Raw genomic sequence first — 16,131 nt, forward strand, 5'->3', positions numbered from 1 at the left:
AGCCGGCCGCGAAGGACGGGTCGAGATAAGCACCAGCAGCAAGATAGTGGGTCACTGCGCTGGACAGGCGTCAGTAAAGCGTAGAGCGGGAAAGGTACCCACACCCGGTAAAAAGCCCCTGATAGAATGCAATGGCAACGGACCACATTCACTGTATTCCGGGACCCAAGCATGTATCTGACGGGAACCGGCAGGTGACCGGCTGGTCCCCGTCGGCGTCCGCTGGAGAATGTACACGCATAATTACGCGCATACCCTCTACTGTCTCTGTATATATTGCATACGGTACTTTAGTACGCAATACGGTCCTCCCCTCTCTTTCTATCTCTAGATACGTTTGTCCTTCTCTTTCTACCTCTAGGCTCTAGCCTCTAGGTTGTCCTTCTTGTCTTTCTATCTCCTCTCTCTATCTCTATTGGCACGTAGACTGAACGTGGCGGCGGCTCGGTGACTCTCTCCCTCTGCCAAAGCGATTCAATTTACTATAATGATGATTATGATAATCTACGCGTGCACGAATCTGGATTAGTTAAAGCCTTAAACCACGATAGATTGCGGTGATAATGACCCTGCTTGCTTTGTCAACCCTGTCCTAGTTTAATATTTTGATTGTAATCATCCCACGTTTTGCATATATTTTAGAATATGAGATCGAATTAATCTGAATGGTAAACCAGACCTGGTTTTGTTAACATCATGCCCGGTAGTTGAGTCATTAGTCGTCGCATTCGAGCCTTGATTTTCAGCCTTAATTAAAAATTTTGCCTGGTCTTGTCAGGCCTGAGGCCACCCTCAGGTGGTTCATTCGATTTATGTATTTTTATATACCACCGGTTTTTCTCATTATTCTAAAAGCCAGTTAGAGGCTTTATCTGTTTTTTTTTCTCTTCAAAATATCATAATTGCAATCACCAGTAAAATGAAAAAAGTTCTACAAAAAAAAATTATAAATTAGCTGTAGTACTAGTACTACCGATTAAAACCCAATTTTCATTCATGTACGTAAATATTATTATTATTTACATCAGAATCAATGAGAAAATATCGATAAATTATAGAAAAATCAAAAGAATTTATATGCCACGGATCAGTAGAGGTGTTTTTAGTACAATTTTGCTTGCCTCCTCCTAATTAAATTGCTGCAATGATCGCCTTTTAGAAAGCAGTTAATGGCCGAAGTACACCTTTATTATGATTTTCTCCATTCAGCCTTGCGCGGATGAACCTAGAGAGCTCTCAGAATCTGCTGCACCACATGAAACCTGCTCGAGCTGAAAGGATTCGCGCTAACCAGAGGGTTAAGCACGCTACGTAATCCTGGTTTCAAGACGTTCTCTGTTGTAGCTTTGCTATTATCGCCATCCAGAACCCACCACACCACAACAGTAGCATATTGAGCCGGCAGCCTGTAACAAGAGTTCAACACTCTTAATGTCCCCTCCAAACCAAGATTAACAGCCGTAACATTTAACTCATCGTCAAGGAGCTCAATAGGAGCTGGTATAATTCAATGAGGTCTATGAACAATTGGCTCTCATTTTCGCTGTCGCCATATCTGGGTATGGAGGAGACTCATGCACAACAAGGCCCTGCAATGGATGCCTATGGAAGCCACGTTGATCATGTGGTTTCCCCCCATCATCATCATCATCATCATCATCAGCAAATACCGTCTTCCAACTCTTCCACCATCACCTCTAGCTACAGCACCTCCCCCGACTGCTATGAAATCTCTGCAGACCATGGCTCCTTCACTTCCCAGATGCTTGAAATCGCCCGCCTGCGGCCATCTAGTCACGACCACGGGTCCCTAACCATGATGGAAGCCCTCACCAACACCAGCAATGGAGGTAATTCGGTTCTTCTGCACTCTTGTATGCTCTCCAATTTTGGATTTTGCACGTTCAAAATTTTAGCTGTAGCACTCTTTGATTAACGTCTTCAAGCCTTCTGCCTAACATGTTACCGGGTTGCCATACCATCTTTTGGGCTTGAACACTCCCAATTCAACCTGTAGACTGGCATTTCAAGGCACTTGAACAACTGGCAACGGTGCAGCCTCAATATCTGTTGAACACAGACTTGGCCATGTTTGCGGCGAACGCGGACGGTAATATGACGGAGCAGGTGGGAGTTGGCAACATAGCGACGCAAAGCAGAGTGAAGTCAGAGGAAGGGCCAAAGTTGGAGGACTTCCTGGGAGGTGCCAGCTCTCTGGGACAGTATGGTGGTGGTGGCGACCGCACTGGGAGCATGTACTATGGGCATGATGAGCTTGGTATAAACATCAACAGCATACCCTTTCCCACATGCAGGTCAAGGTCAGAGCAAGTCCCTCCATCTTTCCATGCCTTTGGAGCTGCTGTAGGATCATCATCCATGTCGTCACATGAATATCATGCCGATCAAGCCGCCCGGTTGAGGGTTATTGATATTCAAGAACACTCTAGCAAGGTTTATCAAACTCATGATCATCATCAAGCCCATGATCCTAGCTTGCTTCATTTCCCTTCAATCAATCAAGGCTCTCAGGAGAACGTATTTGCAGACAACTCTTTGCAATTGCTAAATCAAGGCTCTCATGCAATGGCTAGTAATAGCAACGACAGTAATGATAACATTATAGGCTTTAATACTGCCCTGAAATCATGGCTAGGGCAAAATCAAGTTGCAGTTCCAGCTTCTGAGAAATTAGAACAAGATCTGAGGCCTCCTTGTGGCCTGAAGGCTCGTGTAAGTGCACTTGGGGATTTGCAATCCCTGTCATTGTCTATGAGCTCGGCCTTACTGGTTAATCATTCTAATCATCCTGATACTACTAACCTCAACACACAGGTAGTGGTTCATCCTGCTGTGGGCAATGCTCCCATCGTTGTTGAATCAAAGAAGAGAGGGTGTAGCAGCAAAACTGGTATCAAGGCGCATGGTCCTCGCAAATCCATTGATACCTTTGGTCAAAGAACTTCGCAGTATCGGGGTGTAACGAGGTACCATACTATTCTCATTATGATTGAGTGTTGATATTATCTCACCTTAATTGCTACTATCATGTGTTAAAATCTCTCTCGACGTTAGTTACCAAGTCCTTAAGGTTTCGTACTTGTTCATAGTGGAACATGGTTGCACATATATACTATCAGAGCCAACAAATATGGTCTAGAAACGTTACGTTAGGGGAATGCACCGCTATAGGTAGTGTAACTTTGTGATTAGAACGGTTAGTGTACATATTGTGCCTGAAAGTCCAGTAATCAAGGTGTCTTTGCAGAATGGAATACGATCATGTGGTGAGTTGACAAATTGTGACAATGTAGTGAAAGTATGGTTTTTTTTAATTATCACTTGTTGGTGCAGGCATAGGTGGACTGGGCGTTATGAGGCTCACTTGTGGGATAACAGCTGCAGGAAGGAGGGTCAGACCCGCAAGGGAAGACAAGGTGACATTATGATTATTATTGTTGCTGACGTTAGTATTACTTTTTTTTTGGTTGTTGTTTATTAAACGATTCGTTGGTGGCTAAATTGACGAGCTATTACATAATTTATCTATATGCCTCGCCCCCATACATAGTATAGTAGGCTAGTGTAATTAAGTCAGATTGCCATGTCACCTGTATAATCTCGGATCTTTTATCGGTGTTCTTTGCAAGGGCTTAATCTTGAGCCTTAAGGTTCTAAATGTATTGAATTCATGATAATGCAACTTCATCACATATTCTTTAGAAACTAGGCCATTATAATACTACGAACCTATGTTCAAATACATAAGTCCTACCCAAGGTTATATTGCTGTCGATCGCTTGTATATTTTTGTGATGCTGCTGGTATAACTCAAGGATTTTCCTGTGCTTTTTGTGTAACACAGCCCTAACATCTACTGGACTTGGATCGCTTGTTGAGAGAGAGTCAGGATTTTATCTGTATTTTCTGTTGACGCCAGTACGTTAAATTGATTTTTGTACTGATGTTTATTGCACTTCTTTTTGCTCTTTTGTATATTGGGATGCGATGCTGCGGAATGGTCGTCATGCAGTATATCTAGGTATTCTATCAGTAAATCATGTGATTATGGTTACCACTACTTAATTGCATGCTTGAGAACTTGTTGATTAGCAGCGCTAATACTACTATTACGTATTGGGTAACAAAAATGAAGGGGGCTATGACAAAGAAGAGAAAGCGGCCAGGGCATACGACCTAGCAGCGCTCAAGTATTGGGGTCCCTCAACGCATACAAACTTCCCGGTCAGTAAGCTGGTTGATTAATGTAACGCAATGTGACACGAACACGAACACGAACACGAACACGGCCACACCCACACCCACACCCACACCCACACCCACACCCACACTCTCTCTCTCTCTCTCTCTCTCTCTCTCTCTCTCTCTCTCTCTCTATATATATATATATATATATATATATATATATATATATATAAACTCGTTGAAGATCTAGGTTCGTTCTCGTGATCAATATTTACGGATGCAAGAATGTATGCAATATAAGGTCATCAATCTATTAAGTTGTAGTACATTATAAATAAATAAACATAAATATAAGAATACATACATGTGAGTTCTATATATACAGAGAGAGACGGAGACGTGTTCTTGATTTTATGTACTGCTTGCGTTTGCGATTAAGGTCCACACTTAGATTCAAAATAGTAAGGAAGTGTATGAGTGTCGGTATATTGAATAAAAGGTTTGAAGGTCTAGATTGGTTCTTGTGATCAATATTTACGGATGCATGAATGTAGATGTATTAAGTTGTAGATTATAAATAAATAAACGTAAATATAAGAATACATACATGTGAGTTTTAAATTTTTTAGAAAAACAAACAAATAACTTAATGTGTAAAATGGAGTTTTTTGGTGACCCTTACACGAGGAGAATAGTTATACATTATAAATAAACAAATAACATAATGTATGCATATGTAGGTTTTTGACGAATGAGTTATGTCTATGAGTTAACTCATTAGAATATACTAGTATTCAACCTTCAAGTTGTTGCATTATGTACAAGACATTAAAAAGAGAAATGCAATAATGGAATACAAAAAGTCAATCGAAAGTATTTTTTCTTCTTATTTTTTAAAGATTCAAGATTTTTTTTTCTCTTCTCTTCTTGTACCTCGGTTGTCCACGGTTTTTATATATATAATTTGTATATACATAAATATAAGAAGAGAAGTCTGAGGTCACTATTCGTTAGGAAAAAAACAAAATAAAATTATATACATATTATACCAAGATAAGTCAAGTGGGTCACTATTCAGCACTAAATATATACCGGTGCTTTGAAATTAGCTAGCTCCCTTAACTTAAGTCTAAAGTTAAGTTTCTTTCCAAGAAAAAAAACATTTCGTATTACGTAAGGTCTTTTCATATAACATAAATTGCCCTTATTTAAAAAGAGAAAGAAATTAGTATTAGTATATGAAAATACATGAAGAAAAGACAATGGACTCGTCTATATCATCACCTTGTACCCTTATTTAAAAAGAGAAAGAAATTAGTATTAGTATATGAAAATACATGAAGAAAAGACAATGGACTCGTCTATATCATCACCTTGTACTGTGTTTATTAGAAACAATTACGTCAATCGAACTTTAAAATCCAAACTTATCAAAACGAATTTATAAAAGTAACGCAACCTTTGAATAGATAGTTTGATGATCGATATTTTTAATTGTAAATAACAAGAACTTCTAATCAAATTAGATCTACACCGAATCCAAAGTTTTTTTAATGGTTTTCTCTGAATAATACTATATCCACCGTTATAATTTAAAAAGAAATTCAAAACGAAAAATTATACATGTTGACGTCAACGACGTGGAGTGAACAAATTGTCCCCCCACTACTTCTGCAAGACTTGAGCACCAGTCATGCTAAGCCAAATTGTTACGTAGGGTCGATTTAATTGTTGCGCCAGTAAAAAAAATTTGACATATAGCTGACAGAATTCATAAAGAACATATTTGCATGGCAGCTAAGCACGTATGAGGAGGATCTGGAAACGATGAAAGACATGACGAGGCAAGAGTATGTGGCGTCCTTGAGAAGGTTTGTAATCTTTTTGTAATTTATTTCGGCTAAATTACAATTTATTTTCCAATCCTGTTGTTTAAGTTTATTTCCACTTTCTCGCTCTATTCTGGAATAAAAGACACAGAAATATCATGAACGCTTGTCCCGAATCTTAACCTTTGTCTCTACACATATATCTTGTATTGTCAATTGACGCGGTTGTCCTTGTCTTCGTGCATATTATTTAGTTCTTTCTCTTAAAATTGAAAAGAATTAATTCGCTTTTTGGCGCGTGGTGCAGAAAAAGTAGCGGCTTTTCTAGGGGAGCGTCGGTATATCGAGGAGTGACAAGGTTCCTTTAAATAACTGAAATTAATATGAATTAATTGGCTTTTCTCTTGCCCTCTTCTGTTTATCGTCTTGCTCTCAACGTGCATGGACATGAGTCAGCCGTTCAATAATATAAATAATGACTTAAGTTTACGGTGCTTTCTTTTTTGAGCATTTTCATTCGATACTTCGATACAACATATACATCAATTCCATTTTTAATGGAGCTTGTTGTATTCGACGTAAGTCACTTTTGGGACAGTATATTATTAGTTTGTGTTATATTTAAATTGTGGACTTGTCATGTCAGGCATCATCAGCAAGGTAGATGGCAAGCTCGCATAGGAAGAGTTGCAGGCAACAAGGACTTGTACTTGGGCACCTTCAGTAAGTTAATTTTTGATCTAATCGAAAAATTTGTGTATTTAATATTGGAGCGTTTTAATTTCCGTGTTGTAACGGCTTGTTTCTATGTTGCCAGACCGTACAAATATGGCTATTATTATTATTATTATTATATATTCGTACTGGTAGTAGAAACATGTAGTAGATTCCTCAAACTGGTTGAATCTTTCTGATAGCATTGATGTGATATGTATCTAACATTGAGTTATAGAATGCATTAACAATACATGTATGCATGCTGTGATATGAGAGTATAATTGGCTGCTTAATCCCCATTAGTCTGCCCATAAACTGCAGGAACCAGGTCCTATCCCGGGCCGCAGCAGCTCTAACGGTCGTAAATAAAAGACACCATATTAGCTGTAATCGTAAGAGAAAATAAGAACAATTCATGTATGCATGTTGTTACACGACACTAAAATTTGGTCGTGTTTTTGTCCGTCATTGATTGGCCAGGTACTCAAGAAGAGGCTGCAGAAGCTTATGATATAGCAGCAATCAAGTTCCGAGGCATCCATGCAGTCACCAATTTTGACACTAGCCGATATGATGTAAAGCGTATCTGCTCCAGCAGCTCTCTTCTGATCGGAGATCTTGCTCGACGTAACGGCAGCAATAAAGTGGAGCAGAAGAAAGCTAGGATTGAATCAGAAGAAAACCAATCCAATGAAGACATGTTGAGTTTGCAAAAAGCAGAGAGCAGCAACACTAACAATGATAGATTAGAGGCTCCTAAACAACACAGGCTGCTAGAGTGGTCCGTGCCACAGCATAGCAACGAAGAGATCAAGGGGCAATTGGCAGAACAGGAACATGAAGAGAACCAAAGCAAGTTGGCATACTTAGATGATGATGTCAGTAGTCAAAACCCTTCTCTCGATTCTGCTGATCACCATATACCGGAGGGTTTAACACGTAGCCCAGGTGAGTTCTCTCCTAATCCTAGTGGGGCACCACATCATCCCAGTGGGTTCCCACATAATCCAAGCAGGTTCTCTCAGGAAATGTCAGAAAATGCGAATGGATTATCACAAAATCCAACTGTTTTGCCATCAAATGCCACTAGCCCTTCATCATTTGTGAGCAATTCAGCAAACACTACAGTGGAAAGCCCTGAAAACTCTGTGAGCGAGATTGATAATGGGAGCCCAAAGGGATCTAGTCTAGAGATAGTTTTGCAGGGAGAATTCACGAAAGCACTAGATCTAGCAAGTGAGCATCCTCATGCATTCAGGTCAAATGGGTCTTTAATGGCACCTTGGATGATGAATAGCTCCAATGTACAGAACGCTGGAGGGAGGTCTATTGGTGGGCATCTGCCAATGTTTGCAGTCTGGAATGACACATAGAGATCGAGCCAAACGGTGCAGAGTATCGCTCCCTGAATTTTTCCAAAATTGAGCAAGGGGATTGCTTAAAAATGTGAGCAAAATGCCAAATCAGAGGATATCAGGAAGGCTCTCCCATCAGTTTGCACCATGTCGTACCATTCTTTCAAATTGGTGTGGTGATGATGGGGGCCGAAATGAAGAGATTATTCAAGCCCACCATGATGATACATGGGGCTCCCTTTCTCCAAAATGGCCAAGAGGGGCCTTGATTGGTTCTTTTTTGTATTCTTTCAACCTTCAAGGCTTCCAGCTTCAAAGAGCATATTCGGCACAACCAGTCCTAATTAATGCCCTTTTGGGCATGGAACACCCTTAGCTTAGGCTTGTTTTTTTGTATACAACCTAGTCAAAGATGGTCACGTCTTTCCTTTTTTGGGTTGGCACATTACCGTCGTCCCTGGTTTTTTAGCGGAGGAGGATAGCGCCTCAATTAATCCCTAAACTGCTAAGACAAGTCTTAATTCTCCCTTGTTTTCTAATCTCACTGATTCCATCGAGTACCACACTATCGTTATATACTTGTAAGATGTTCAGATTTGCCTTAGCTCTCTACCTTAACATATGCATTGGAAAGGTATTTTAATGTTTTGTGGTAGTTACACTCTTAAGATGTTCCCCAACAGGCAACCTCCCGCTCTACACCTCCACATGCATTGAAAAGGTTTTCAATATTGAAAGGGCTTTTAATGGTTTCTGCTTTTTCATGAAGTCAAAAAGAAGATTTGATGCATGAAAACTCAGTATGTTAAGTTCATTCACGCGCTCCTGTCACCCCGCGTGCATTAATTGGTAATTCATTCACCTCTTATATGATCACCAAGTATTGCACCTATGAACGCGTGCGCTGTGCAGAGAGAGAGAGAGAGAGAGAGAGGGAGAGAGAGAGGTGGTATTGGTGGGTGATTAGGTACAGGGGGTCGCAATTTTCAAGAGTTAATCTAGAGTGATACATGTACGTGTGCATGGATGGGAAATGACGGTTCTTTTTCGTATAGCAATATATGGGAATTGGTGGGATTGGCGTGGCATATAGCTTTGCATCGTCTCTCACTTCGATCTCCAATTCTTTTAAAGAAGTCTTTTTGCTCCGTGCTCGTGGCACCGACGGCCAGTAGCCAAAGGGTCCACAATTTCTAAGGGTTATCCAAGAATGGTGTGTGCACATGGATCCATCCATAAGGACGTGTTCTATTTTCGCCTTGTTGCAATGCACAAGAGCTTTATGGAGAAAAAAACATTGCTAGGGAGTCAATTGTATTGCAACTTACCGTTGTAGCTATGGCCTACAGTGTACCACTAGTGGTATCTGTTGGCATGAGAGGAATTATCTATTTTTTTTTGTGAATAACATGGCTACTCTACTAGAGGTAAAAGACTTGTCACACATGGAAAAAGATGAGAAAGCTATGAAAGCCTCTACTCAAAACTAGACTGTCCAAACATCTAATTGAGTTAAGTCTAATGTAATCTTTGCAAGCGTTAGTCTTTACTCAAAACTAGACTGTCCAAACATCTAATTGAGTTAAGTCTAATGTAATCTTTGCAAGCGTTCCTTTGTATGACTTTAGATATTTGTAATTCACAGATCCCAATAATGGATAACAAAAGTGCATACACACTTTCTTTCTTATAGAAGTAACATTAATATGTGTGCATTTATAAACATATGAAAAATAACCGTTGATGCTTCTCTCCAACAATTAAAAGACCCAAGGAACGTGTTTCTCTTTTTGTTCTTATTAACAAAGTATCAAAGTTTGATGTTATTTGATTCTCATGTTATGTTTTATTTTAATGCAAACTTTGTGTATTTGGAAGAATACATATGCTTTGTATGTTTTATTTTAATGCAAACTTTGTGGAAGAATACATATGCTTTGTAAAAGTTGAGAATGTATATTTTTCAAATGTTGTGTTTTGCTATAGTCAATGAATGAATGAATGAATTGAGTTGAGAGAGAGATCTAAGAGAAAAAAAAATGGAGACAAAGGGCTTGTGTATGTGAGATCTTGGGGGTGTGTACTAACATTGAAGATAGCGTGTTGATCATGATTCAACATGACTTGGGAGTATGTGAAGCTTGCATGATGGGTAAGTAACATCGAAAACCCTTTTCAATCACAAGAGGTTAGTCTTAATATGGCTAAAAGGTCCTCTTCAGTTCATACTCATTGATCTTTGTGGAAAGATGAGTGCTATTACACTTGAGTTTCTTCCTATTTTTCACATTAGTTGACGATTGCAGTAAAAGATTTGGATGTATTTCCTTGTGTTGGAGGACAAGGAGGGCAAAGAGACTCTCCTAGAGATTGACATTACACTCTTGAACCCTCGCATTTTGGATGGGTAAGAGTTTCCCTTTCTTGATGATTCAAAAGGCTGTGGGCCTTAGGGAGGATGACTCACTATCCATCCTCACCAACCAAAGGTCAACTTCAAATTGATCACAACGACAACAACTTTAGCAAGTCCTTCGAGTACTTCTCATATGATGCTAGTTGCTCCATGGAGGAGATAGTTGCTTCTATCCTCCTTGCTATAGGAAAAAGAAGAGTCTTTCTACAATCAAGTGTCTGAAGTAGAGCTTGACAAAAACATGCAATCGACAAGTGATGACCTTGTTGGCAGAAGCTCTTTTTGTGGAACCATAATGTGTTAGGGAGCATCGACATCAAGAAGCTACAAGTCATTGAAAAAGATGAAGACTTGGTGGTAGTTCTTCTCCCAAGTCTTCATTGTATACATTGTTACATCTCTTGACATCAGGTGTCCTTTTCTATTCATCTCTTGACATAAGAGTGATTGGCAGGTGTCTTTTTCTGTTAACTCCTTCATAGCAAGAAAGGGAGGCGCTCGAGAAAGGCATTTGGACGATATAATCATGCCACTGGCATAGGTGCAGAGGTGTCGTCCTAGCCTCTCATCCATATCCACACTAGTTGAGCTCGATATCTCAACACTCCCTCCTTGAGTTGAACTCCATACCTTGCACTCTAAATAAGCTTCTAAACCTACGAAGCTTCTCTATATACCCAATGCCTTCCTAAAGATTGTTGGAATTAGGGTTGCAGGAATGCACACACAACTTCAAGAAGATGAGGAAGCTTGAGCACAACACAGTAGTGTATTATGAGTGCCAAAAATGAAAGATAACTAGCCCTAGAAGATAATAGGCGTATATACAATGCACGGGGGAAAAAACCTCCTAGTGAGGGAAAAAGTGCCCCGGCGGTCCTAAGTGTGTTCACACACATCACTACTATAATATGGTAACAAATCCCCCCTGGAGTGATGCGGTGAACAAGAGCTAGCACTCATGTATAGGGAAGTGTCTAGCTATGTGGACGAATCCACAAAAGGGAGTAAGCCCAAAGCTTTGCGAAAAGCTTCGAACTTCTCACGAGGCAGAGCCTTTGTGAAAAGGTCTGCAAGGTTATCCTGTGTTGGCACATAAGCCAAACTGATCTCTCCTGCAGAGAGTCTCTCCCTGACATAATGGTAGTGCACCTCAATGTGCTTCGTACGAGCATGGAACACGGGGTTCCGCGCAACTGCCAATGCGCTCTGACTGTCAGTGAAGATGGTGGTGGCAGATGGCTGCCCAACACCCAAATCAGCCATAAGGCGTCTGAGCCACACACACTCAACCGTAGCTGTGAAAGCTGCCCTGTACTCAGCTTCACAACTAGAAGTGGCCACAGTAGGCTGCTTCTTGCTCAACCATGATATGCATGAGCTTCCAAGCATGAAGCAAAAACCACTCCTGGACACGCGTGTGTCATAACAACCAGCCCAGTCAGAATCTGAAAAAGCATGTAAATCTGGCGGCAATGATCCCCCCTTGGGATAAAACAACCCAAGATGCCGAGTACCACTCAAATAGCGAAAGATACGCTTCACTGCCTGCCAATGCTTAATGCCTGGGCTATGCATAAATCTGCTCACCTGTGAGACTGCAAACTGAATGTCTGGCCTCGTAATGCATACATAAATGAGGCAACCAACAGCTGTCTGATAGAGTGTGACATCAAAGTGATCTCCAGCATCATGAAGACTCAACTTCAAACCTGTCTCCATTGGAGTAGCAATAGGCTTGCAGTCTTCAAGGCCAAATCTCCGCAACAATGTTTCAATATACTTTGTCTGACACAAAGCAATACCTCCATCACACTGCTTAAATTGTATCCCCAAATAATGATGCAAATGCCCCAAATCTGACATCTCAAAAGAGGCATTCAAATCAGCCTTAAAATCAGCAATATGACTCTCATTTGGTCCTGTGAGCAGCATGTCATCGACATAGAGAGCAATGATTAGATGTACACCATCCACACGTTTAACATACAAAGTGCTTTCTGTTGGACTATTCTGAAACCCATGTGCAGTCAAATATGCATGTATTTTTTCATACCAAGCTCGTGGAGCTTGCTTTAAACCATATAAAGCCTTTTTTAACCTGCACACTTTGTTTTCCTGCCCTCTTTGAACAAAACCACGAGGCTGCGATACATACACCTCCTCATGCAAATCTCCATTTAAGAACGCAGTCTTTATGTCCAGCTGATGTACATTCCAACCATTATGAGCTGCTAATGCACAGATGCTACGAACAGTGGTCATACGACATGTGGGAGCAAAAGTCTCATCAAAATCAATGCCCTTCTCTTGAGCATAACCTTTTGCAACAAGCCTAGCCTTATGGCGATCCACTGTGCCATCAGGCTTACGCTTCAATTTGTATACCCACTTAGTGCCAATGGCCTTCTTGCCAGGGGGCAAGTCACATAAAGACCATGTACCATTCTTCATAATAGCATCGTATTCTGCTTGCATAGCAGCCATCCAATTTTCTGAACTTTGTGCCTCATCAAATGAAACAGGCTCACTTTCATCGCACATACTAGAAACAGCCAATGCATAACAATCTGACGCATAAGAGGCACCATGAGAGCCAGAACGAGTGCGACTAGACAAAGGGGCATCCAACTTGCTGTCACGCAAAGTCTGCACCAGCCATCTAGGCATATTCCTAGAGCCCTCAATCTCTTGTCTCTCATCCTCAAGTGCATCATGCACATCTGCATCAGATATAGGCTGATCTGTGCCATCATTTAAAACCTGCATAGGCTGAAAAACTGCCTCATGAGGTATTGCACTTGACTGTGCACCACTGAAAAGAGGCAACAATGTATCATAGACATCACGTGAGCTGATATCTGTCTCCTTAGTACATGAAACCAAGGGCTGAACTGCATCTTCCACAAATACAACATCACGGCTAACCAAAATGCGCTTTGTCTGTGGATGATACAAACGATAGCCTTTGCTCTCAGCACTATATCCAACAAAAATACATTTGACAGCTTTGTCATCCAATTTTCTGCGATGTTGCACAGGCACTAATGCATATGCCAGGCAACCAAAAACACGTAAATGGCCAACAGATGGCTTGCGGCCATGCCATGCCTCATATGGAGTGACAACCTGTAATGCTTTGGTGGGACACCTGTTTAGTACATAAGTGGCACACATGACAGCCTCAAGCCAAAAACCATGTGGTAGACTTTGACTCTTAACCATACATCTTGCCATTTCCATGAGAGACCTGTTTTTTCTCTCAGCCACACCATTTTGCTGTGGTGTATACGGCACTGTACATTGGTGTTTTATCCCACGCTCAGCCAGAAATGCATTAAATTCTGAAGACATATACTCCCCCCCTCGATCTGAACGGAGGGTGCCCATCTTACTTTCTGACACATTTTCAGCCATAACCAAAAACTGTTTGAAGCACAAAAACACTTCGGACTTTGCCTTCAAAGGATATACCCATGCATGCCTGGTAAAATCATCAATGAAAGTCACGAAGTAAAGGTAGTTTCCAAATGATGGAGTTTGCATGGGACCACAAACATCACTGTGAACAAGCTGCAATCTGCGTTCAGCTCTCACTGATCCATCTTTGGGAAAGGAAGCACGCTGCATTTTACCCAATATGCAGCCCTCACAAACATGCTTGACAGGTGCCTCAAGCTTAGGCAAAGAAGACACCATTTCAGATTTCTGCAGGCGCAGCAAACTTGCAAAATTCAGATGACCAAAACGTGCATGCCACAGTTTTGCATTTGAAATAGCCTGCGTATCCATAATAGCACATGCTGAATCCTCTACACATTTGCCATCCATATTGAGCTTATACAGCCCTCGACATAGTGAACCAGATGCTACAATGATGTCACCACAAGAGAGATCATGAACAGTACATCTGTCATCCACAAATTTTACAACCAAACCTGTTTTGGCAAATGCGGAGACTGACAGCAGATTCTTTTTGATCCCTGGCACATACAATGCATCAAAAAGTGTAAAGGTGTTGCCATTTGCAACATTCAGCACAATCTGTCCAACTCCTTTAACGGGATAAGAGGAGTTATTGGCACAAGTGACAGTATTCCCTGTGGGAGCAGACTCAAGGAAAGTGAATAAACTGCGCTGCGAGGTGATATGCTTAGTGGCACCACTGTCAAAGTACCATACATCTGAATCTACTGCAGACATACATGTGTCATGCAAAGATGGGTCATAACTGCACTGCGCATTGAATGCCCATTCTGTATCTAGCACAACATTAGCAGATTCATTGTTAGAAGGAGAGGCATCTGCAACAGCCATACCAGCCTCTTTCTTCTTAGCCTCTTTCGCAGCCAGCTTAGGACACGCTTTGATGACATGATCATTTCCCTTACAGTACTTGCAAAATGTCTTCTGTTTGTCACCCTTCTTCTCATCTTTGTCTTCCTTCTTTGGTTGCGCAGCATTTGCAGATTTCTGCTTACTAGAAGAAAAGCCAGCTTTACCTTTCCCGCTTCTCTGACTAGCACCGAAAGCTTGATCTGCGACACGCATACTATTCCTGTTTTGCCTTGACTGGTCTTCTTGCAGCAAAACAGAAACTAACTCCTCAAATGATAAGGCATTGGGATTGCCTTTCATCATCAAGCGAAGAGTGGAAGCAAAACCCTGATAAGAATCTGGTAGACCATTCAAAACAGTCTGCACAAGTGAACTGTCTGACAGGATTTCATCTGCAGAAATGAGCTGCTCTTTGAAATCCTTGATCTTTGTCAAAAAGCTATCCATAGAATCACCTTCGTTCATATGCTCATTCTCCAACTGTTTTCGGAGATAAGCAACACGAGCCTCATTTCTTGCCTGATACAATGTGGCGAGTACATCCCAAGCATCCTTAGAAGTCCTGCAGGAGCGAATATGTGGGATAATGGTACGTTTGACAGACAGCGCAATCAAGGCATGAGCCTGCGCATCTCTACCATCCCAACGAATCTGCTCTGCTGAAAGTGGTGGTTCCCGAACAGCTGCTACAGCACTTGTGCCTGCACCATCATCAACAGTACCTGTTTCTGATGTGTTTGCAGCATTCCCAGCCACAATAGGACGTGCATCAATACCCTGCACAATATTCCATAACCCCTTTGCTACCAATACATGTCGCATCATATATGCCCACAATGGATAGTTGGTGCCATCCAACTTATCCTCAGCAGCCAACATGCGGAATACATCATTGTTGTCAGCCATGGCCAATGACTGTACTACTAGATGTAAATGCTGTCTGCAAGAGGTAAACCTGTATAAAATCGACCTGTGCTATATAGCACAGCCCAAAACAGACGAATGGGCACCTGTCCTGCAGATTTTAATCTTGACAGAAAATCTGCACAGTAGGACGATTTTGCCTGCGCAGTACTTGGAATGCAAAAACGGAGGGCGAAATGACTTCAGATCAAAATTCTAACCTGCAGACACTCGTGAAACCTCGTTGCAATCGGAGGAGATGAAGCGGCAGGTGCCGGTGATGCTGCCCGGGAGGAGGAAGCCTGCTCTGATACCAATTGTTGGAATTAGGGTTGCAGGAATGCACACACAACTTCAAGAAGATGAG

The 16,131-nt window shown here is 41.3% G+C and overlaps 1 protein-coding gene across 2 annotated transcripts; it reads left to right on the forward strand.

The window, feature by feature from the left end:
- The first annotated feature begins 1,109 nt into the window (after nt 1-1,109).
- LOC147631577 (uncharacterized) lies at nt 1,110-8,668 on the forward strand. Of its 2 annotated transcripts, XM_086808094.1 has the most exons (10): nt 1,110-1,850; nt 2,018-2,733; nt 2,836-2,987; nt 3,355-3,437; nt 4,034-4,042; nt 4,157-4,245; nt 6,004-6,077; nt 6,343-6,393; nt 6,682-6,758; nt 7,233-8,668. In XM_086808094.1, exons 1-10 carry the CDS (start codon nt 1,511-1,513, stop codon nt 8,123-8,125), a joined length of 2,484 nt encoding a protein of 827 aa, XP_086664220.1. In that variant the 5' UTR covers nt 1,110-1,510; the 3' UTR covers nt 8,126-8,668. The 2 variants fall into 2 exon arrangements, with proteins under 2 accessions (XP_086664220.1, XP_086664219.1); XM_086808093.1 differs by having other exon boundaries at nt 1,115-1,850; nt 2,018-2,987.
- The last annotated feature ends 7,463 nt before the right edge of the window (nt 8,669-16,131 follow it).

Source organism: Cibotium barometz, chromosome 14 (genome assembly GCF_041138505.1).
Source record: "Cibotium barometz isolate CiBa-2024 chromosome 14, ASM4113850v1, whole genome shotgun sequence".
In the NCBI taxonomy this organism is placed as follows: Eukaryota; Viridiplantae; Streptophyta; class Polypodiopsida; order Cyatheales; family Cibotiaceae; genus Cibotium; species Cibotium barometz.